General features: G+C 57.8%; 1 protein-coding gene across 1 annotated transcript; it reads right to left on the minus strand.

Annotated features, from left to right (window-relative positions):
* Positions 1–7,839: 7,839 nt before the first annotated feature.
* CCR7 (C-C motif chemokine receptor 7) lies at positions 7,840–19,338 on the minus strand. Its single transcript, XM_004608754.2, has 3 exons — positions 19,299–19,338; positions 12,371–12,420; positions 7,840–8,922 (listed from the first exon to the last, which is right to left on the minus strand). The coding sequence occupies exons 1-3, from the start codon at positions 19,306–19,308 to the stop codon at positions 7,840–7,842; spliced, it is 1,143 nt and encodes a 380-aa protein (XP_004608811.2). The 5' UTR covers positions 19,309–19,338.
* Between the last annotated feature and the right edge of the window lie 2,662 nt (positions 19,339–22,000).

Raw genomic sequence — 22,000 nt, forward strand, 5'->3', positions numbered from 1 at the left:
ACACACAGACACACAGACACACACAGACACACACATACACACAGACACACACAGACACACACATACACACAGACACACACACAGACAGACAGAGACACACACACAGACACACACACAGACACACACAGACACACAGACACACACACAGACACACACATACACACAGACACACACACAGACACACACATACACAGACAGACAGACACACACACACACACACACACACGCCTCACCTCACCACCTTGCCATTGGATGGACCTGGAGGGTCCCATGGTTAGTGAAGCGAGGCAGGAGAAGAGCAAACACTGGGCCGCCTCCCGCCCCCTGTCTGCGGAGAATGCAGTATGGACCAGGGGGTACGAGGGACCCAGGGGCAGGTTGAGTCTGTGGCTGACTTGGGAGTGAAGGTGGAGGGGGGCTCTGGGCACCTGGGGGGTGAGGGGCAGAGCCCATTAGACAGGGGAGCCTGTGCCCATTCTCTCCTAGCCTCAGTTTCCTTGATTATAAACGGCTCCCAGGCTTCCCAGTCAGTGGAGCTAGCACCCCTCAGGGAGTCAGTCTTCCTGGGTGCTTGGCACTTGTCCCACAGTTTTGGAAGCCCACAGGGGTCAGCACAGAGCAGCTGCCCGAGGAAGCTCCTGTCAGAGGCTGCTGCTTCTCTCTTTCTCCCTCCCTTCCTCTCTCTCCCTCCCTCCCTTTCTCCCTCCCTCCCTTTCTCCCTCCCTTCCTCTCTCCCTCCCTTTCTCTCTTTCCCCCTCTCCCTCCTTCCTTCCCTCCCTCCCTCCCTCTCTCTCTGCTCTTTCCCCTCCCTCTCTCTTTCTCCCTACTTCCCTCTCTCTCCCTCTCTCTCTCTTTTTTCTCTCTCTCTCCCTCCCTCTCTCTTTTTCTCTCTCTCTCCCTCCCTCCCTCTCTCTATCTCCCTCCTTCCCTCTCTCTCTCCCTCTCTCTGTTTCCTCCCTCTCTCTCTCCCTCCCTCTCTCTCTTTCTCCCTCCCTCCATCCCCCCTCTCTCTTTCTCTCTCTCCCTCCTTCTTTCTTTCTCTCTCCATCCCTCTCTCTCTTCCTCCCTCTCCCTCCCTCCCTCCCTCCCTCTCTCTTTCCCTCCCTCCTTCTCTCTTTTTTTTTTTTTGCTTTTGGGTCACACCCAGCGATGCACAGGGGTTACTCCTGGCTCCTCACTCAGGAATTACCCCTGGCCATGCTCAGGGGACCATATGGGATGCTGGGATTTGAACCCGGGTCGGCCCCATGCAAGGCAAACGCCCTACCCGCTGTGCTATCTCTCCAGCCCATCCCTCTCTCTTTCTTTCTGTCTCTCCCTCTCTCTGTCTCTCTCTCTGTCTCTCTCTCTGTCTCTCTCTCTCTGTCTCTCTCTCTCTCTCCCCCCCCCCCGCCTCTCGGTTTCTGTCAGGAAGCCGGAGAAAGTTTCCAGGTTGAGCATGTGGGTGCGCGCTCGCCGCCCGCGTGCCTGCCCTGCTCTCTCTTCCCTCTCTCAGAAAATCAGGTCGGCGGTTTGTTGTTGTTAACCGCAGGGCCCAGCTGCCGGCCAGCTGGGAGGGCTGGAGGCTGAGGGCAGGAGTCGGGGGCTCCCTGACCGGCCATGGAGTCCCCCGCGTGCCCGCCCCGAGCAGTGGCCGTCGGTGCCCGGCCGTTGAGAGGAGGACGTGGTTGACCACATCCTGTGTCCCTCTTGGCCTCTCGTTCGCCTCCCGGAGGCCCCGAGGCCTGCTGAGTGGGGACCCTGACTGGAGGGGAAGCGGGGAGGGTCCTAGGGTCACAGCGGGACTCTCTCAGGGAATAACTACGGGGTTTCTGCTGCACACACTCAGTGGCTTCCTCACCGTGCCCTGGCCCTGGGGCCTGGGTTCCCGCCAGGCCTGGGTACTGAGGGGCCACAGAGGCTGACCCTGAGCCCCAGCGTCTCACTCCCTTAGGGGCTGAGAGAATTTTACCTCTTGTCCCTGTGGGCGTCAGGCCGGGACCCGGGGGTAAGGGTGACTTTGCTCCTTGCCTCTTAGGGGCCAAACCTCACTCCCTCCAGCCCCAGGCTCTGCCCGCCTACCCAGACCCTCGGCCTTCACAGGGCACGGGGCAGAGGGCAGCCACTCCTCTCTGTCCGTCCATCTGTCTGTCTGTCTCTCTCATGCTGGCCGCCCACCATGAGCTCCGGCCCCCTTGGTGCCCACGCCGCTGTTCCCTCAGAGACTCAGAAGAAGCTGATGGATGACCCAGGCCCTGCGAGCCCAGACTCCCTCCCTCCCTGGCCCCTGCTTGATGCCCACCGGGCCAGGCCCCTGCCTGCCTGCCGTGACCTTTCCTGCCCACCCCCCCTGCTTCCTGGGAGTCAGCCTGGCTGTCCTCCCTCACGCCCTTGGGACCTCATGTCGGAAGTTTAAGGACTCAGGTCTGACTCTAGCCCTGGCCAGCACCGTCTTGGGGATCCTGACAGGGTCCCTGGCGGACGTGTGTGTGTGTGTGTGTGTGTATGTGTGTGTGTGTGTGTGTGTGTGTGTGTGTGTGTGTGTGTTTGGAGGAGGGGAGGGGGGCGTGGGGGACTGGGTGGCTGCGGGACACAGGCTCCTAGCCATATGATGACAGATGCGTGTGGACGAGGAGCACAGACCGTGCTGGAAATTTGAGTTCAGAAGAAAGGGAGCTGGGGTTTCGGTCGCCATGGCAACGGTATCTGTTTGCTGAGCTGGACCCCGAGATGGGTGGCGGGGGTGGTGTTGGCGGGGGGGGGGGGGGGGGGGAGATGGGGGTGGACAGTACATTAGCGAGGCAGCCTGCAGGCTTCCTGTCTGGGCCTCTTTCCCGGAAACGGGTCACCTGGAGTCCGGACTGCCTTCCGGCAGCCCGCCTGGCTGCTCCCAGACTCAGTTTCCTGGACGGCGAATGGCAGGGGGGTTTGATGGACCTCCAGCTAGGGAGAGTGGGAGGCCCTCACTTTTACCATCCAGAGGTTTATTTCACAAGCAATTTTTTTTTTTTTGGTGGGGGGTTGGTCCAACCAAGCAGTTATTCGGAGCGTGGGAGCCTCTCCCAGTGATACAGGGTCAAGCTGGCTCCATGGTTCAGTGCTGGCGGGGAGCAGGGGTGTTGCAGGGCACCGTGCAGAGCTGGGCGTTGAGTTCTGGTCATTGTTCATACACCTCTCCTGGGGGTTCACCTCCAGCTAGCTCCCTGACCTCCCCCCAACATCTTCCTGTTTCTGTCTTCTGGCCACCGCCAGCTCAGGGTTTGGTGCTCGGGGTCTGCTCCTGGCTGCGATGGTTCCAGGCTTGGGCCCCAGGGGCAGAGATTGTTCAGCTCAATGGTGCTACCAGAGCCACACTGGGATGCTTGTGGGGCCAGGCAGTGCCAGGGACCAAACTCGGGTCCTTGTGCATTCAAGACACAGATCCCTGACCCCAGAGTCAGCTCCCCAGCCTCTTTTTTTTTTTCTTTTTGGGTCACACACGGTGGTGCACAGGGGTTACTCCTGGCTCTGTGCTCAGGAATTACTCTTGGAAGTGCTCAGGGGACCATATTGGATGCTGGGAATCAAACCTGGATTGGCCGCGTGCAAGGCAAATGCGCTACCCTCTGTGCTATCGCTCCAGCCCTCTCCAGCCCTCTTGGACCTGCTTTTATTCTGGAGGGGAGACCACCGTGTTGTACTAGAGTCTAACTCTGGCTCTATGCTCAGGGATCACTCTGGATCCCAACACATCAAATGAGCGAAGAAAAGAGAGAGCTCGGGGTGGGTGGCCCATTTCCTCTGGGATTGCTGCCCTACGTTTTGTTTGGGGGGGCTTTTGGGGTCACACCTGGTGATGCTCAGGGGTTACTCCTGGCTCTGCACTCAGGAATTATTCCTGGCTGTGCTTGGGGAACCTTATGGGATGCCGGGAATCAAACCTGTGTCAGCCCTATCCAGCCCACTGCCCTATTTCTTTTGCCCTTTGTTCTCCTTTAGGACCAGGCATGGGGGAGTAGGGCGGTGGCTGCAGGGTGGAGGGGCTGTGAGGTGAGGGCTCAGGCAGGGGTGGTGGGGAGAGCTGGACAGAAAGTGGGATCCTGGGGTAGGTCTAGCGTCGATTACTCTTGAGACTCACTTTCCCCTCTGGGCCTCGGACTCACCCATGTAGTTGTGGATAAAGATTCATCTTCACATTCATATGGGATGAAAAGTCCAGGAGGCAAAGGAATTAAACTTGGCTTCCTTGCAAGTCAGCAACAATTCTTTAAAGCTACCATTATTGGGGCCGGAGTGGTAGCACAGTAGGGAGGGTGTTTGCCTTGCACCTGGCTGACCTGGGTTTGATTCCCCACATCCCATATGGTCCCCCAAGCACCTCCGGGAGTGATTCCTGAGTGTAGAACCAGGAGTAACCCCTGAGCATCGCTGACTGTGACTCCCCACAGAGAAATAATTAAAAGAGAACTACCATTTATCAAACATTCATTTTTTTTTAAAGTTTTATTTTATTTTTATTTATTTATTTATTTATTTTTTTGCTTTTTGGGTCACACCCAGCGATGCTCAGGGGTTACTCCTGGCTTTGCACTCAGGAATTACTCCTGGCGGTGCTTGGGGGACCATATGGGATGCCGGGGATCGAACCCGGGTCGGCCGCGTGCAAGGCAAACGCCCTACCCGCTGTGCTATCGCTCCGGCCCCTCAAACATTCATTTTTTAAATAACTTAAATTCACTTAAAAAATATTTTGGGGCCACTCCCAGTGGTGCTCAGAGCTCAGTCCTGGCAAGGCTCAGGGGATATAAGGGGTGGCAGGGATGGAACCTGGGTTGGCCACATGCGAAGCAAGAATCATTTTTTGTTTTTGTTTTCGGGCCACACCTGACAGTGCTCAGGGGTTACTCCTGCTTCTGCACTCAGGGACTACTACTGGTGCTCGGGGGACCATATGGGACACCAGGGATCGAACCTGGGTCTGCCATGTGCAATGCAATCAAGCGCCCTCCCCGACGTACTATCCCTCCGGCCCCCAGCATTTGACTTTTTTTTTTTTAACTCATTGACCCTCAGTGCCAGGAGGCAGATATTCTCTGCCTTATGTACACCCAGAAACAGCAGGGACACAAATCAGGGACCCAAGACGTGCAGTGGAGACCCCAGATGCACTGTCTGGCTGGAGTCTGCGCCCTCGGTACACTCAGCCTCCCGGGCGAGCCCAGAGGCGTCCCGGACCCAGTTTTTGCTGTTGAGAAACCGGAGACGCAGAGCATTTGAGCAACCTCTGAAGGTCACGCAGCTGGACGCGTACGAGGAGACTCAGAGCTGGCCAGGCTCCCCCCAGCTGCCTTCTGAAACTTTACCAGACCCTTGGGTCCCCCCACAAAGCATTTTCAGTATCCCAACATTGCAGTGTCTCTTTGGGCCAGCCTCCCCCTCCCTCTGGACCTCAGTGTCCCTGTCTGGAGAATGACAGGATCTTGGATCAGTTCATCTTTCAGGTCCTCGCAGCTCTGCGGATTCATGATTTGTGGGAGGTGTGCGTTTCTGGTTGCAAGAATGGTCACTTGGGGGTGTCACTGGGAAGATACTGGGATATTGGGGGACCCTAGAGGTGTGTGTGGCCATTAGGGACTGTGGAAAGATGGGAGGGGTCCTCCTTGGGCTTCCCACTGAGTCCTCTCTTTCTTACCGGGGTCCCCCACTCTCAGAGCAGGGACTTGAGGGCCCGGGGCCAAAGAGCAGGGGTGGGGGCAGCATCCTTGAAAGGTCAGAAATTCTGAGGTCTGGAGTTTGGGGAATTAACATGAGGAGGTTTTGTTGTTTCTGTAAATACTCCGAGAGGCCAGTTATTTCAGAAAAATGTACTGGAAGCCGGGCAGCTGGCGCGGGGGGGGGGGGTGGGTGCGGTGGGGGGCCAGAACCACTTGATTACGTCTCCCCCTTGCAGAAATGAGATCTGTTCTTCCGCCCTCAACCCCCCAGAGGACTGGAGGATGCCCTGAGCAGGGGTCCCGTGTGGACGCACCAGCCACGGGCCGCACGGACCCCCATGTGGGTGCCCCAGTGGCAGCAGCACCTTTCTGTGGTTCCTGGGCCACATCTGGCGGTGCTGGGGACCCACTCCTGGCTCAGTGCTTAGGGCTGGGTTGGGTGCTGTGGGGGGACGGTGTAGTGGTGGGGTCGGCCGTGGGTCTCCTGCACACATAGCCTGCGCTCAGCCCGGTGCTCTCACTCGTGTCTGAGGCTGCTCGTACCCGGCTCAGGGAGCTGCCCCTGGCCCAGAGCTCAGCCGACACAGGGGGCTGGTGCGTCTTTAGGGGAGGGCCGTGCCAGGGGCTCCTGGAATAGAGAAGCGGAGTCTGAGCCGAGCCTTGCAGGGGTTCCAGGAGGCCCTTCTCACAGAATCGCCATTGGCATGAACACACATCTTCTCTCACCCTCACCTGGTCCCAGGCCCGGATGAGAGGGACAAGCCACAGCACCACACCAGCCCACACTGGTCTGGCAGCTGCCACCTCGAGACAATTTGACCTTCTCCCTTTTTACTTTTTTTTTTCCCATTGGGTCACACTCAGAAGATACTCAGAGGCTACTCCTGGCTCTAGACTCTGGAATTTCTCCTGGTGGTGTTCAGGGACCATCGGGGAAGCCGGGCATCGAACCTGGGTCAGCCGTGTGCAAGGCACTCCTACTACCCGCTCCACTATCGCTGCGGGCCCCCTCTGTCTTGGGCCTATGTCCCTGGAGGGTCCCAGAGACCCTGGGCCTCTCTGAGATGTGAAGCTAGAGGGGAGGGTGGTGGGGGGTGCTTGGGTGGGGCCCTCAGGCCTGCAAAACACCAAGAACACACTCATTTGCCATTCGCCAAGGACCCTCCCTCCTCCCCCCCCTTCATTTCTTCTAAGGCTCTTGATTCCTCAAGGGGAAACTTTTCTTAGCCCGTGAATGACATGTGTGCTCTCCATGAACGAACAAAAGGAGAACAGGATGACTTTCTGTGTTTTTTCTTTTTGTTCCTGTGGCAAAGAACAAAGCAGCAGCTCTCGCCGGCTCCCAGCAGCCAGCGGTACCACCCACCCGACGCCCCCAACCCCCCCACACACCCCTCCTCAGTCCTTTTCCTCCATGCCCCCTCCTTCCTGCTAGCCAAGCAGCGGAGCCGGGCTGAGACCAGAGCAGGGCTGCAGGGTGGAGGGGGGGGGGGGAGGCGTCACACGTCAGCAGGCTCCCAGAGCTCAGACTGGGAACTGGGCTCTGGCAGGAAATACCACGCCCTTGCCCTTCCCAGCAGAGAGCCCAGGGGCACGGGAGTGGGGGCTGGTTCCACGGAGGGGAGGGGGCTGGGGGGGGGCGGCTGGCTGGGAGGAACGATGGAAAAGGAGAAGTGGACAGACAGGGGCTTCGCGGAGCCTTAGTGCTGACGCATTTGCATCTCCGGTTCCCGGCCCCGCCAACGAGACTCTCCCAGCTTGGCCTCCAGCCCTTCTTTCCCAAGTCCTGGCCCGCCTTTCTCTTCTTTCTTTCTTGGCGGGAAGGAGTCTCATTCGGAAGGTCAAGTCAGGCCCCCGGTTGTGTCCCCCTGAACTCCCCCCACGTCAGCCCTTCATGCCAGGTGCTGAGAACGTTCTGTGGGTGTCCACGGTGGGCGTCCGGGGAGGCCACGGTTTGGGCGCGGGAGCGTGGCGGGTTCCGGGGAATCCCGTGAGTGGTGCCTCTGCGGCCTTGGCTGAGGTAGCTAGGGTCGGGCGCGGGGGTCTTCGGCGGGGCAGGCAGAAGCCTGCCTCGATGTCCTGCCTTGCCCCGCCCCTGACCGACCCAGGGGCCCCTGGGCCCAGGAGCGTGGCGAGACGCCTCTAGTGCAGGTGGAGGGGGGGCCGTCTACGGGGAGAAGGTGGTGGTGGTCTCGGCCTCCGTGCTCATGGAGCTGCGCCGGGTGTGCCGGCAGGAAGACCACTGGCGCAGCTGCTCCTGGCTGAGGCAGCCCAGGTCCTTGAAGAGCTTGAAGAGGTCGTTGCGGAACTTGACGCCGATGAAGGCGTACAGGAAGGGGTTGACGCAGCAGCGCACGCAGGCCAGGCTGTAGGTGACGTCGTAGGCGATGTTGAGCCGCTTGCTGAGCTCGCAGCTGCTGCTGTTGGTGACGTTGAAGCTGGTCACGGTCCGGACCAGCACCACGCTGTTGTAGGGCAGCTGGCAGGCGATGAAGACCACCACCACGGCGATGATCACCTTGATGGCCTTGTTGCGCTCGAAGTTGCGCGCCTGCAGCAGGGTGCGGATGATGCCGAGGTAGCAGAAGCTCATGGTCAGCAGGGGGATGAGGAAGCCCACCACCATCTGGGCCACCTGGATGGTGACCAGGGCGTCCACGTGCTCGGTGGCCAGGGAGCAGCGCCACAGCTGTTGGCCGGTGCTGCTGGCCCGCAGGCCGCTGTAGAGCAGCTCGGGGATGGACAGGAGGATGGCCACGGCCCAGATGACCACGCAGGACACCTTGCTCACGAAGAGGACGCGGGCGCGGTGGCGGTGGGCCGAGACGGCCTGCACGATGGCCACGTAGCGGTCGAGGCTGATGCAGAGGAGCAGGAGCATGCCGCTGAAGAAGCTCATCTTGTAGACGCTGAAGATGACCTTGCAGAGGTAGGCGCCGAAGACCCAGGACCTGGCGGCGCTGTAGGCCCAGAAGGGGAGCGTCAGCAGGAAGAGGATGTCAGCCAGGGCCAGGTTGAGCAGGTACGTGTCCGTCATGGTCTTGAGCCGCTTGAAGTAGATGTAGGTCAGCACCACCAGCCCGTTGCCCAGCAGGCCCAGGAAGCAGATGACGGAGTACATGAGCGGCAGGAACCAGGCCTTGAAGGCGCGGACATCCTCCTTGGAGCAGAGCACCTCGAAGCTCGAGTAGTCCACGGTGGTGTTGCTGTCGCTGTAGTCATCCGTCACCTCGTCTTCACACAGACACACCTGTGGGGCAGCAAAGCGGGGGGGCACGTGGGCCAGCTGAGCCTCATGGCGGTGGCAGCCGGCTCCCAGCCTATCTACTGCACCCCACGTGTCCCAGAGCAAAGGTTCAGGCACCGTTGGTGCATTCTCAGACTCTTCAGATATTTTTTTTTTCTTTTTGGGTCACACCCGGTGATGCACAGGGGTTACTCCTGGCTCTGCACTCAGGAATTACTCCTGGTGGTGCTCAGAGGACCCTATGAGATGCTGGAGACCGAACCTGGGTCGGGCTGCATGCAAGGCAAACGCCTTACCCGCTGTGCTATTGCTCTTAAGACTTTAGACCTTCCCCAACTGCCAACCCAGGAATGGCTTTGCCAAGACTGCCCCCTCCCCCCCGCCCTCCAGGGGATGTTTGAGGTGGACGCTCCTCAGGGGACGCCCACCTGGAAACGGGTTCAGAAGGCTGTTCTAAGGGCTGGCCTGCTGGGGGCAGCTGGGTGGGGCTGGGGGAGTCTGCACACCCTGGCCCTACCCCAGCCAGCTGTGACCGACTCTGCAGCGCCCTCTCGGCAAGGGGAGATCTGGGAAGGGTCCCAGCCCGGGGACCAGGGAAGTGCGGAGTCGTTGACCACACTTCGCCATCTACGCCCAGTCTGCTCGTTTGGGGAAGGGAGATGAGGAGGACTTTCTTCACAAGGCAGGTTCGAGGGACAGCGGGTATTTTGCCTGCTGGGACTCTCCGGCACCCCCCTTAGAAAAACCTGGGAGAAAGCTCTTTCCAGGGGGGCCCGGTTTTTCTGGCGGGGAGGCCCACAGCCAACCAGATGGCAGTCCTAGGGCTGGAGCGGTTATATAGTGAGTAGGGGGTTGCCCTGCACGCGGCCAACCTGGTTTGATTCCCAGCATCCCATATGCTCCCCCCTGGCACCGCCAAGAATAATTCCTGAAGCAGAGTCAGGGGTAAGCCCTGAGCAACGCCAGGTGGGGTCCAAAAACCAACCAACCAACCAACCAAACAAACAAACAAAATCCCAAACACCCCAAAACTAGACTGGGCAGTTCAGTGCCGGGGTCTGCTAGGGACCAGCGGGCTTGACCTGGTGGCACTCAGGGTTGTGAGGAGCTGGCCCTGGTCTTGGCGGCGGAGAGAGCTCCGATTCCACGGCTCTGGGAGACTCCCGCCTGGAAGAGGCGCAGGGAGACAAATGCCCCCTCCATGGGTTGAGCGGGAGTGACCTGCTGTCTTGTACGGGGCCCCGGGACAGAACCCAGCACCTGGGGCCGAAGAGCACTGGACTGTGGGGCCAGTTTCTAGAGGAGTGGATGGTGGGGTGAAGACCCTCCCCCTTCTCCGACTCTCCTCCTCCCCCTCCCTCTCCCTCTCCTGCTCCTCTTCCTGCTTCTCCAGCTCTACCTCCACCTCCTCCTCCCCTCCGAAGACCCTTCTCCTCCGTCATCTCCATCTCCTTCATCTCCTCCTCTTCTATGCCCTCATTTCTCCCTTCTCCTTTTCTGTCTCCTCTTCCCCCATCTCTTCTCCTTCCCCTCCATCTCCTTCATCTCCCTCCATCTCCTCATCTCCTCCTCCTCCTCCTCCCCCTTCCTCCTCCTCCATCTCTCCCTCCTCTTCCTCCCCTTCATCCTCCTACTCCTCCATCTCCTCTTCCTCCTCCTCCATCTTCTTCTTCCTCCATCTCCTCCTCCTCCTCCTTCATCCCCTTCCTCCTCCTTCCCTCATCTCCTCCTCCTCCTCCTCCTTCTCCTTTATCTTCTCCTCCTCCATCTTCTTCTTCCTCCATCTCCTCCTCCTCCTCCTTCATCCCCTTCCTCCTCCTTCCCTCTTCCTCCTCCTCCTCCTCCTCCTCCTCCTCCTGCTCCATCATCTCCTTTTCCTCCTTCCCTCCTTTTTTGTGTCTGAGTCTCTGGGGAGGCCGGGAGGAAGCTCAACACTGTCTTTCAGCCTGTGTAATGGGCTCTGACAGACGCTGTGCCTTTGCCACTGAAGGTGACACGCGTCTGCCTGCCGGGTGACAACCTGGAAGCCTGGTGGGAGCTGACTGGGACATTCCAGGGTCATCTGGGGAGCTGGAGCCCAGCGGGATGGGTGTGCGGACAAGTCAGAGTGAGAGGGGCTGCAGGGTTGAGGAAGGGGGTTCCCGGGGAGGAACTGGCTTTGCTCACAGGACCATCTCACCACTCCCCGCGCCCGATTGCCGTGCTGAGGCCCTAAGATGTGTCTGTCTTACTGGGGGCTGGACAGAATCTTTTCCGGCTACAAAAGAATGGGCTGGCTGTCCCCGACCCCAGCCAAAGATCTGACACCTTTGGTGTGGGGGTCCCAGAGGGTAGACAAACTCTAGGAACTGGGGGGAGTTCTACCACCCATCTCTCCTCCTTTCTCCCCTCCTCAAGGACCACCAGGTCGGACGCCTTCGCAGCCCCCAGCGCCACCTCCTCCTGCCCCCTCAACTGTCACCCTGGAGCTCCCAAGATCAGCGAGGGCCGAGCTCAGCTCTCCCTGGCCCTCCCAGCCCCACCGCTAGTTCCAGCCTGCACGGTCTGGTCCGGGGTAGAGGGGCGGGGCGGCGGGGCAGGCGGCCAGACTCGGGGCTGCAGCCCCAGGAGGGGCCTCTGGGCCGGGGATCCGGGAGCAGTGCCCAGCGTGGGGCCTGGGTCTGGCCGGAGCTGCTGGAAAGCCGCCTTCTGGCCGCAGGAGCTGGGGGGGAGCCAGACGCTGCGGCCGCTGCTGCCAGCTTGGCCCTGGCCTCCCCACAGTGGGGGGGACGGGACTTCTAGGCTCCTGGACTCGGGCACTCCGTGGAGCCTGATGGCTTGTGTCCACGTCTGGGGCTGGGGAGCAGGCCCCCGGGAACGGTGGTGGTGGTGGTGGTGGTGTGGTGTGGTGTGTGTGTGTGTGTGTGTGTGTGTGTGTGTGTGTGTGTGTGTGTGTGTGTGTGTGTTGGCCAGGGGTGCGGGCATTGCTTCCCAGGAAAGGACTGGCTCCCTCCCCGCCCCCTGGCCTGGCCCCTTCCTTCCTGCCCCGTCATGGGCTCCAGCGGCTTCTTCACTTACAAAGGCTTTGGCTGGGGTGGGAGGCAGGAGACAACTCTGGGGGTGAGCCCGGTGAGAGGGGTGGGGACGCTGTCCTCTCCCTCACTCACGTGTTGTCGGGGCGGGAGTGCACGTGAGCAACCGCTGCCACCGTCCTTTGTCTGCAGAGCCCCACCTGTCTCCAGGACCCTCAGTGGGGGCGGAGTCTGTCCCCATCTGAGGGTCCGTGGGGGTGGGGGAGCGTCTATCTGGGGCACTCTGGGGCACTGAGCACATGAGGGGTGTTGGGGGTGGGGAGCGGGGGCGGGGGGGGGGGGGACACCAGACATGGGGGGAGGGTCTGGTTCTCCTGCCTTCCTGCAGACAGGGGCTGATAGAAGGGGGCAGCGCACAGCGTTCCTGGGCGTGGACTCACCTGGAAGAGGATGAGGAGAACCCCGGCCAGCATGCCCCGCGTGGCCTTCCCTGTGGAGACAAGGGCAGGAGGTCACTGCCAGCTCCTGGCACAAGGAGAGTCACCCACGCAGTCACCAGCCCCAGGCCTATGCTGGGACAGCGCCTGAGAGCCCGACCGCGCCTGCGAGTGGGCGCCTGCCCGCTGCCCCCCCCTCCCCTGCACCCTGGAAAGCAGAGGCAGCCCCACGCTCCCTTCATCACTCTGCGAGTCTTGCAGGAACTGGAGAGTCTGTTCAGGCCCGGGCCCCTGAGAGCCAGCCCCTGACTCCTGGTCTGAGCAGGAGGCCAGGCCTGTGAGGCACTGGAGCTCTGTGTGTGTGTGTGTGTGTGTGTGTGTGTGTGTGAGAATGTGTGTAAGACTGTGTGTGTGTGTGTGTGTGAGGGGGAGAGAGAAAGAACGTGTGTGAGACTGTGTGAGTGTGTATGTGTGTGTGTGTGAGACAAGAGAGAGAGAGAGATCCTGGAGTCAGGTGTCTGTGTGTGTGAGAGAGAGAGTTGCTATTTTCAGGTGTACATGTTTGTGTGTGACAGTGTGTGACAGTGTGTAAACGTGTGACAATGTGTGAGTGTGTGTGTGTGTGAGTATGTATGTGTCTGTGTATATGAGCTGCTGGTGTCTGAGTGTGTGGAAGGTGCTGCTGTGTCAGGAGTATGTGTGAGGAGCTGGTGTCTGAGTGTGTGTGTGAGATTCTGATGTCTGAGTGTGTGTGTGTGTGTGTGTGTGAGGTACTGGTGTCTGAGTGTGTGTCTGTGTGTGTGAGATGCTGGTGTCTGAGTGTGTGAGATGCTAGTGTCTGAGTGTGTGTCTGTGTGTATGTGTGAGATGTTGGTGTCTGAGTGTGTGTATGTCTGTGTGTATGTGTGAGATGCTGGTGTCTGTGTTGTGTGTGTGAAGTGCTGGTGTCTGAGTGTGTGTGTGTGTGAGGTGTTGGTGTCTGAGTGTGTGTGTGTGTGTGTGAGATGCTCATCCTTCTCGGGGGACCAGGGTGCCGTGGGCAGTGCCCTGTGGTAGTGCAGAGGAATGACTGGTCCTGGACTGCAATACTCATTTTGTTTGCTGAGCTGAAGCATGTGTTTAACTTGTTCTTTAACTCGTTGCTGGTCCAGGGCCGTGGGGACAGGGAGAGAGGACCGTGTCCTACTGCAGGAGGGACCAGGACCCGGCAGGGTCGGAGCCTGGGGCAGGCAGGAGGCTCCCCTGGGGTCTGCACTAGCAGCAGGGACCCCCAGGCCAGTGCAAGGCCTGCTGTGGGGGGATGGGAGTGAAGGGGGCCCCCTGCGCAGTTTGCTTTGTGGCTGAGCCTGGAAGACGGTTCTTCTGCAGAAACGTACTGATGAGGGAAGTCTCATCTCCAGCACCTGGGGAGCACCCCGCCCACTTGGTCCTCCTGCCTAAGTTGACCTTCTCAGTCCGGGCTGAGCCCACAGGACAGGCAATGCCTGTGATACCATAAAGCACGCCAAGGCGGGAGTCGCAGGCCTGTTTCACCTCCAGCCCTTGGAGGCACCTGGGGAATTTCACCGGGACTCTGCTCCCAGCACCCTCTGGGCTGTGGGGCCTTTACCCCAGGCCCTCTGGTTCTAAGAGGCCGCCTCATGAGCCAGTGTCCTGGGGCACAGCGCCACCTGCTGGAAATCCTGCGACATAATATCAAATCAAGTCTCTGGAGCGAGGTATGGGGTGTGTTGTGTGTGTGTGTGTGTGTGTGTGTGTGTGTGTGTAGAAAGAGAAATTCGGACTTGTCCGGTTCTTGGAGGAAGGAGGAAGGACACCAGGCCACATAAATAAACAAGTACTTTATCTCTAGCAAGTTCCTGCTTAGCCCTGTTGGCAGCTTTCACCTAATCCTTCTCTCCCAGGATTTATATCTTAACACATAACCCCCAGCCTTTCCTCAAGCGCTGTAGCTAGATGTTCCGCCCTGGCTGTGTCTTCTTTTTCTTCTTTTATTTTAATTTTTAAATTTAATTAAAAAATTTTTATATTTGGACCATATATTTGAGCATCTGTGTGCAGGGGTCACTCCTGGTGCACTCAAAGGACCATATGAGATGCTGGGGATGGAACCTGGGTTGGCTGTGCTCCTGGCAAGCACCCTACTCACTGTACTATCTTTCCCTGGTCGCACCTACTTTTGCGGGACCAGCACAGCGCAGTAACCTTCTGCCTGGCATGCCAGCCTATTTGTGGTTCTCTGGAGAATCCCGACTCCTTACTCTCCCATCCTGGCGGTGGGCCCCCAGGAGGCCCTGGGAGTCTACATCCCTCCTCTTTCTTTTTGTGGGGGTAGGGGATACACCTCCTGATACTCAGGGATTGCTTGTGGCTTTGTGCTCGGGAATCACTCCTGGTGGGTTTGGGGGCCTTATGGGATGCTGGGGATTGAGCCCAGGTCAGCCGCGTGCAAGCAAACAGCCTCCCCGCTGTACATCACTCCTGGCCCTGTCTCTCCTCTTAAACACGCTCCTCCGGCCTCAACGGTCCTCCACTGACTCACCCCTCTGTGAAGCGCTCGAGGTTTCTAGAGACATCTACAGGCTTTCGCTGAGTCTCCAGAGAGCCGCTCTCACTGGCAGCGGGAACTGAGAAACCTCAAAGGTTTACCCGAAATAAGAGGCAAAAGCTCTGAGATCTGTGTCTCCATTCCCTCCTGGGCCCCTTCTCCGGGCGCCCACCACGTTGCTTCTGGCCTGGGTGGGGGGGGGTGGGTGCAGTGGGGGTTGGTGAGTGTTGGGGGGGTCTCTGGGGAGTGTTATTCCAGACGAATGAGCAGGAACCTTAGGTCTCCAAGGGACCGTTTTTAAGAAGCAAAGATGGAAGGCGAGCAGACAGGAATTTAGGGGAACTTTGGCATGCTGGCCCAGGGGACCGGGGCAGTGGTTGTGAGCTGGACAATTTCTGTCTGTTATGAAGTCACAGGCCTTGCCGGGGCTGCCTGGCAAAGCCGGGAGTCTCGGGGCCGGGGAGCGGGGACTTAGGAGTTGGGTGCTTTTTGACTTCTGAAGTTTCCAGCAATGAGCATCATATAAAGAAAATTCCCTAGAACTCCCAGTTAAGCTTCCAGCCCTCCTTCCTGGCTCGGGGCCAGGGACAGCTGGCTAGCTGCTGCCCACCCTCTCCTCCCGAATGTCTATTCCTCCTTGGTGAGCATCAGCTGATCCCCAAAGCTACCCTCATCTTTTTTTTCTCCCTGGAATTCTTCACCGGCCAACACAGTAAGTTTTCAAAGCGTTGTTGGTACCCGGGAAAGGGGAGGGGAGAAGCCTATACGGAATCGAGAGAGGTGAGAGGTGTGAGGGACCCCCTCCCAAGACACCACGTGGGCAGGGCAGCTGCTAGGACCCACAGTCACTGCCTTGTCTCATGATGTCATTTGCATTCCACGAACGCTTAGCTCATTCGCATCACTGCATCTTCGCGCCCATGTTAGGAAGGAGGTGGGTGCTCTGACGTCTCTGGAGAGCCCGAGGAGCTTGGCCACTTTCCCGCCTGTAGGGTTTCCTGACCGGTTGGACTTTCAGAATTGGGGTGCCCTTTTCCAGATACTCCAGGAAAGAGCAGCCCAGAGAGGTGAGCCCTTTGCCTAGGGCCACACAGCTGCTAAGAGACAGAGCTCTAGCCTGATGAAGTCACAGCCGGGTCAGGTTATGTTTTGGGGGAGCAGGAAAGGATTCTTCATTCACTCTTCCCACTCACTCCCCCGGGGGTCCCCTTTCCTGGGGTTCTGGCCCCTGCTCTCTCAGATCTGGCTTGACTGAAACCTTTGCTGCTTCTCCTTGGCAATTTGTGTTTTCTAAAGCACGCCTGTAATTTCATGCACCTTATTGAAAAAGAAAAAAATCTTGGGCCGAAGTGATGGGTACAGCAGGTAGGGCGATTGCCTTGCACGCGGCTGGCTGATCCGGGTTTGATCCCTGGCATTCTATATTGCTCCCGAAGCACTGCCAGGTGTAATTCCTGAGCATTACACCTGAGCATTATATTGCCAGGAGCAACCCCTGAGCATGACTGGGTGTGACCCCAAGCAATAACAACAACAAACAGCAAATAAAAAAGAATCAGTTCTTCATCTCTGTCAACATTCTTCTCCTTAGTCTCTTAGCATTTTTTTTTTCTTTTTGGGTCACACCCGGCGATGCACAGGGGCCACTCCTGGCTCTGCACTCAAGAACCACCCCTGGCCGTGCTCAGGGGACCATATGGGACGCTGGGAATTGAACCCGGGTCGGCCTGTGCAAGGCAACCGCCCTACCTGCTGTGCTATTGCCCCAGGCCAGTCTCTTAGCATTTTGTGGGATGAGCCCCTCAGGATATTCTGCTTGGAGCAAAACAAACAAACAAACAAACAAAAAAACAAACAAAATCAACCAAAACCGCCATCTAAATACCTTTAGGTGGGGTTTGGGGGCTTGCAGCCCTGGCTCACTCTGCTCCCCTCTGTTTACTGCTTCCTCTGCCCTTTTCCTCTTTTGTCATTTTTTGGCAACTGAGTCTACTATCCCTGCTACATCCTGGGCCTCTGGCACCTTCTTGTCTGACTTGCAAACTCCTATGCATCCTTCAGAACCCAACTTAAATATCCCCCTGAGTCATGGCAGCTCTTTCTTGGAACTTCCAAATGCTGTTAACCCATCAGCATTGTACCTCCCTCTGTCACAGTGCCTCCCAATGACACTCCCCTCAAGACTGCTCATGCCTGAATACCTCCACCAGTGCTTGTTGACAATTTAGTTGACATGCCAAGTGCAAAAATTTCCCCAAGAACTCCCCATGCGGTGGCATTTTCCTTCTTCCCTGAAAGTAAGGGTCTTGTATCTCATCAACCACTCCCTCTGGTCACACGGGGTGGGTGGGGAGAGATCGGTTCTGTGGTCAATTTTTTTCATTTTGCTGCCTTGGAGAAATCTGAGGCCCCCATTTCTTGAAAGCAGGAAGGGTAAGTTGGGAGCGCTCATTCAAATCACGAAAGACACCAGCTCAATTCAATATCCAATTTGGGTTTTCAATTTGTGTAACAGAAACTCAGCCCCTCACCCCCTCACCTCTGGCTTGCTGCTGACCGACCGGGTTGCTCATGGCCCGCCCCTCCACCAACGGTACCAACGGCACCAACTCCCGGGGCCCGTTTTGAGCAAAGCTTCCCTCCCAGGGGCTCCCCTGCTCCTGGTATTACCAATAATTCACGCTCAGCCGTTGGGCTCTCTCGAGTTGAGTGAAGCAGAAAAACGTCCTTTTCTGCTCCATCAGGGGTTGCCTGCTGTGGTTCCCCACCTCCCAGCCCCCCTCCCCACACCCCTAGTTCCCCTGTCTGGGTGAGGTCCGGGGTGATCCTCAGGGGTTCTCCTGGGCTTGCCAACTCCTCACGACTCAGACGACTCACGGCTGGGCATCAGCTCTCATGGAAACTGGCCAGGACCCCCCCCACCCCCCCGCTCCCGCTCAGGGCCTGTTCTGGCCCCCACCCTCCCTGCACCCCAACTGGTCTCCTTCAGGGCGCCACACGGAGAGGTGGAGGTGGGGTCTCCAGGGGTAGAACCTTGCCTCCTGGGGATGTAGGTCAGTGTGTGGAGCTGCGTGGAGGGAACGAGGCAGAGCCCACTTCCAGCAGGAGAGAAAGTCCGAACAACCTCGGGAACCCTGAAATCTACTCCAAGTTCCACAAATGCACTCTGAGCACACCTTCCGGGGGGGCCCGGGGGCACGATGGATGCCGGGACTGAGCCTTGGCACTCTTACCCCCCCTGCTCTTCCCCTAGTGTGTGTATGTGGGTGACCTGGGCTAGCTGTGTGCTGACAACCTCCTCCCTTCCCGCCCTCCCCGCCACCCCTGGGGCTCAGAGAGGCAGGCAGGCAGGCTGCGGTGGGAGGGATGGGGCAGTGCAGGCCACCTCGGGAACCTTCACTTTTTAAAGCCACCCCATTGTGGCTTTGAGGCTTTGCCTGCTGGTGAGAACCAGCCCTCCAGAAACCCAACGCCACAGCTGAGATTTGCGAGTGGGCTGCCTTAGGGACGCAGTGGATTCCCGGTGCTGGTGCTGCCAGACCAGAGGATGGGTTGTGTGTGTGTGTGTGTGTGTGTGTGTGTGTGTGTGTGTGTGTGTGTGTGTGGTTGCACCCGGGGATGCGTGGGCACTATTCCCTGCTCTGGTCTCAGCGGTCACTCTCAGGGGCTCGACGGGGTAGGAGATGGAACCCCGGAGCTCCTGCCTGCAGAGCCAGCACCACTGAGCTCCGTCCGTGTCAGGTCTGGGGAAGGGTCCCTTTACCCCCCGCCCCGCCCTCCTTCCTGGTCAGGTGGGAGAAGGAAGAGAAGAGGGCTGGGTCGGGCCTGTCTCTGCCTTCTCCAAGCCCCCGGGCCCCATGTTCGGCTGGCCTGTCAGAGGCTGCAGTGGCTTCCCCTGGAGCCCTGGGAGCTGTGCCGCCACCTCCCGGGAACCCCAAGACAGAGGGGAGGGGAGAGGGACAGCGCAGAGCTGCTTTGGGAGAAGCTTCTCTGATGAGACGCCCCGAGTTTTTCTCTGCCACGGCATGGAGACAGATCGAGCCCTCCCCTCTGTGCATCCCCCGGAGATTTTTGTCACCCCACACAGAGACAGATCAGGCTCTCCCTCCCCTCCCTGCACCCAGCCTGCCGCCCGCTCTGGCTCCTGCTTCTAGAAAGATGCCACCTATGGTCTCTGCACCCACCAACAGCCAGGAGAGGAGTCCCCAGCCCGCAAGCCTGAAAGGTGACCCTTGGCTCTGGAAGCAGGGGTGACACCCCCTGGGCTGCAGCCCCTGAGCCTCCTCCCTGCAGAATCCCCCCCAGATGCTGCCCCTCCCCTCTGGCCCAAAGTGCGGTGGGTGCCCGAGGGACCCCAACCAGGCTCCTCCCAGACTCACTCACCCAGGTCCATGTCACCGGCAGGCGCTGAGACCGCACAGGAAGGCTGCGAGCCTGTGCCCCTGCCTGGGAGGAAGTGGCAGTGGCCCCTTTTAAGGCTGAGAGGATCCTCCCTTTTAGCTCTGCCCCTCCCCCCTCCCCGCCTCCCTCCAATCCAGCTGCCCCTAGGGGTCCCCAAAGGGGTCCAAGCTCCCAGCTTCTGAGTCCCTCCTGGGTCATTTGACCCTGAGTCATCAGGTCATTTACATTCAGAAAGTCCCCAGGTGCCTTCAGGGGTGGCCCAGCCTGGGGCAAGGTTAGGGGGCCAGTCATTGTTGCCACAGATGGTGGCATGAGTCCAAACTGCCTGCAGCGGGCCAGGGGCTGGGGTGATGGGGTGGAGGGGGCCGTGTGGCACTCTCTGTCCGTTGCCTTTGTCCATGTCCCTGCAACTCCATTTCCAAGTTTCATTCTGTGGCTCCGGCTGCGTGGCCCAGCGGTCATGCCTGGCGATGCTCAGGGTTTACTTCTTGCTCTGCACTCAGGAATTACTCCTGGCAGTGCTCGAGGGAATGCCAAGGATCGAATCCAGGCCGGCTATGTGCAAGGTAGGTGCTCTCCCCGCTGTACTTTTACTCCAGCCTTGCTCTTCTGTTTTTTTTTTTTTTTTTTTTTTTTTTTTTTTTTGCTTTTTGGGTCACACTTGGCTATGCACAGGGGTTACTCCTGGCTCTGCACTCAGGAATTACTCCTGGAGGTGCTCAGGGGACCACATGGGATGCTGGGAATCAACCCCAGGTCAGCAGCATGCAAGGCAAACACCCTACCCGCTGTGCTATCACTCCAGCCTCATGATGCGTACCTGGCAGTCTTGTTTTTGAATTCAGAGTTGTGAAGTCATCACCGTGACAACTTCTAGAACACTTATTTTTTTTCTTTTCGGGTCACACCCAGTGATGTTCAGCATTTACTCCTGGCTCTGCACTCAGGAATTACTCCTGGCGGCTCCCTGGGGGGACCATACGGGATGCTGAGGATCAAACCTGTGTTGGCCGCGTGCAAGGCAAATGCCCTACTTGCTGTACTATCGCTCTGGCCACTAGAACACTTTTTTTTTTTTTTTTTTTTTTTGCTTTTTGGGTCACACCCGGCAATGCACAGGGGTTACTCCTGGCTCTGCACTCAGGAATTACCCCTGGCGGTGCTCAGGGGATCATATGGGATGCTGGGATTCGAACCCGGGTCAGCCGCATGCAAGGCAAACACCCTACCCGCTGTGCTATCACTCCAGCCCCCCATAGAACACTTTTTAATGATCCTCCCTCTTCTTGTTCCTGATAACTCTTTTGTTTCCTTTTGCCAGGGATCAATCCAGGGTCCCATGCACGCAAGGCAAGTGCTCTAGAGCTGAGCCACATCTCTGTGCCCCCTACCCCCACCTCAGACTCTTCAGCCATGATCCCCGTCTTCTCTCGCCCCACCCCCAAGTAACCACACTCTCTCTCTAGACATTTCACCGAAATAGAAATGCACTTGTGGCTTTTGCATCTAGCTTCTTGGCTCAGCTTCAGGTTCTTGTATCTCCTGTGAGGGCCTAGATGGACACCACGGTTGTTCAACTGCCCTCAGGCGCTTGGCTGCTTTCACTTCTTGGCAGTTCTGAAGAATGAAAGTGGTTCTGAAAGTGTCCGTGTAAGTTTCCATGTGGGCTCACGTGTTATTTTTCTCATAGATGTGGCCTGTTGTCCTAACGCCAGGTGTGATGCTGTGAGTTACTGCCTTCCAGAGTGGCCTTTCTCTGGAACACCGGTCACGAGCGTATGTTTCGCACCTGTTAGGCTGTGAGAACCAGCAAGTTCCCTCTAGCTGAGGAGATGACGGAGACAGAAGGCAATACTCATGGAATGAGCTCAGGAATCTGCAAAGGTTCATCGAGGGAGTCGGTGGGCAGAAACAAGGTCTACTCCAACCCTGGCAATGACCTCTACCCGCCAAAGAGACCATCTTCTTTCATTTTCCTTTCTTTCTGTAGGTTTCTGGACCATACCCCTGAGGTGCTTGGGGAACCGTATGGTGTTGGGAATTGAACCCAGGGCTACACACATACAAGGCAATTGCTCTATAGCTGAATCAAACATCTACTCCAAAGCATGTTTTTATTATTTTTTAAATTTTTAAATTTTTTTGCTTTTTAGGTCACCAACCGGCGATGAACAGGGGTTACTCCTGGCTCATGCACTCAGGAATGACTCCTGGTGGTGCTCGGGGGACCATATGGGATACTGGGAATGGAACCTGGGTCAGCCGCGTGCAAGGCAAATGCCCTACCCGCTGTGCTATCACTCCGGCCCCCTGCATATTTTTTTTTAGTTTTATTTTATAAAGTAGCTCACACACAAAATAAAGTTGCTCTCAATATTTGATTACTTTTAATATTTGAACACCAATCCCACCACCATTACACCTTCCCACCACCATATTTTGGATGTTTTCATCCTGAACCCCAACCCCTGCTCCAAAGCAGAGCCTAAATAATTTATTTTGCATTGGTTGTTGTGAAAGCATCTTATTTTAATATTTAATTCACAATAGGCTTATAGAAAGATAGTAACTAAGCCCCAGAGGCAAGACCTGTGCTCTCTCTGTGTGTCAGCAATAATTGCAAAATGTAATAATCCATAAATACTGACTTCCTTTGGTTCCCCAAGCACTGCCAGGAGTAAGCC

This window comes from Sorex araneus, chromosome 3 (genome assembly GCF_027595985.1).
Source record: "Sorex araneus isolate mSorAra2 chromosome 3, mSorAra2.pri, whole genome shotgun sequence".
Lineage (NCBI taxonomy): Eukaryota > Metazoa > Chordata > Mammalia > Eulipotyphla > Soricidae > Sorex > Sorex araneus.

Coding starts and splice junctions, on each gene's coding strand:
- CCR7 (XM_004608754.2), bottom strand. Junction 8,923..12,370: donor TTCTCCTCATCCTCTTCCAG/GTGAGTCCACGC, acceptor GCTGCCCCACAG/GTGTGTCTGTGTGAAGACGA.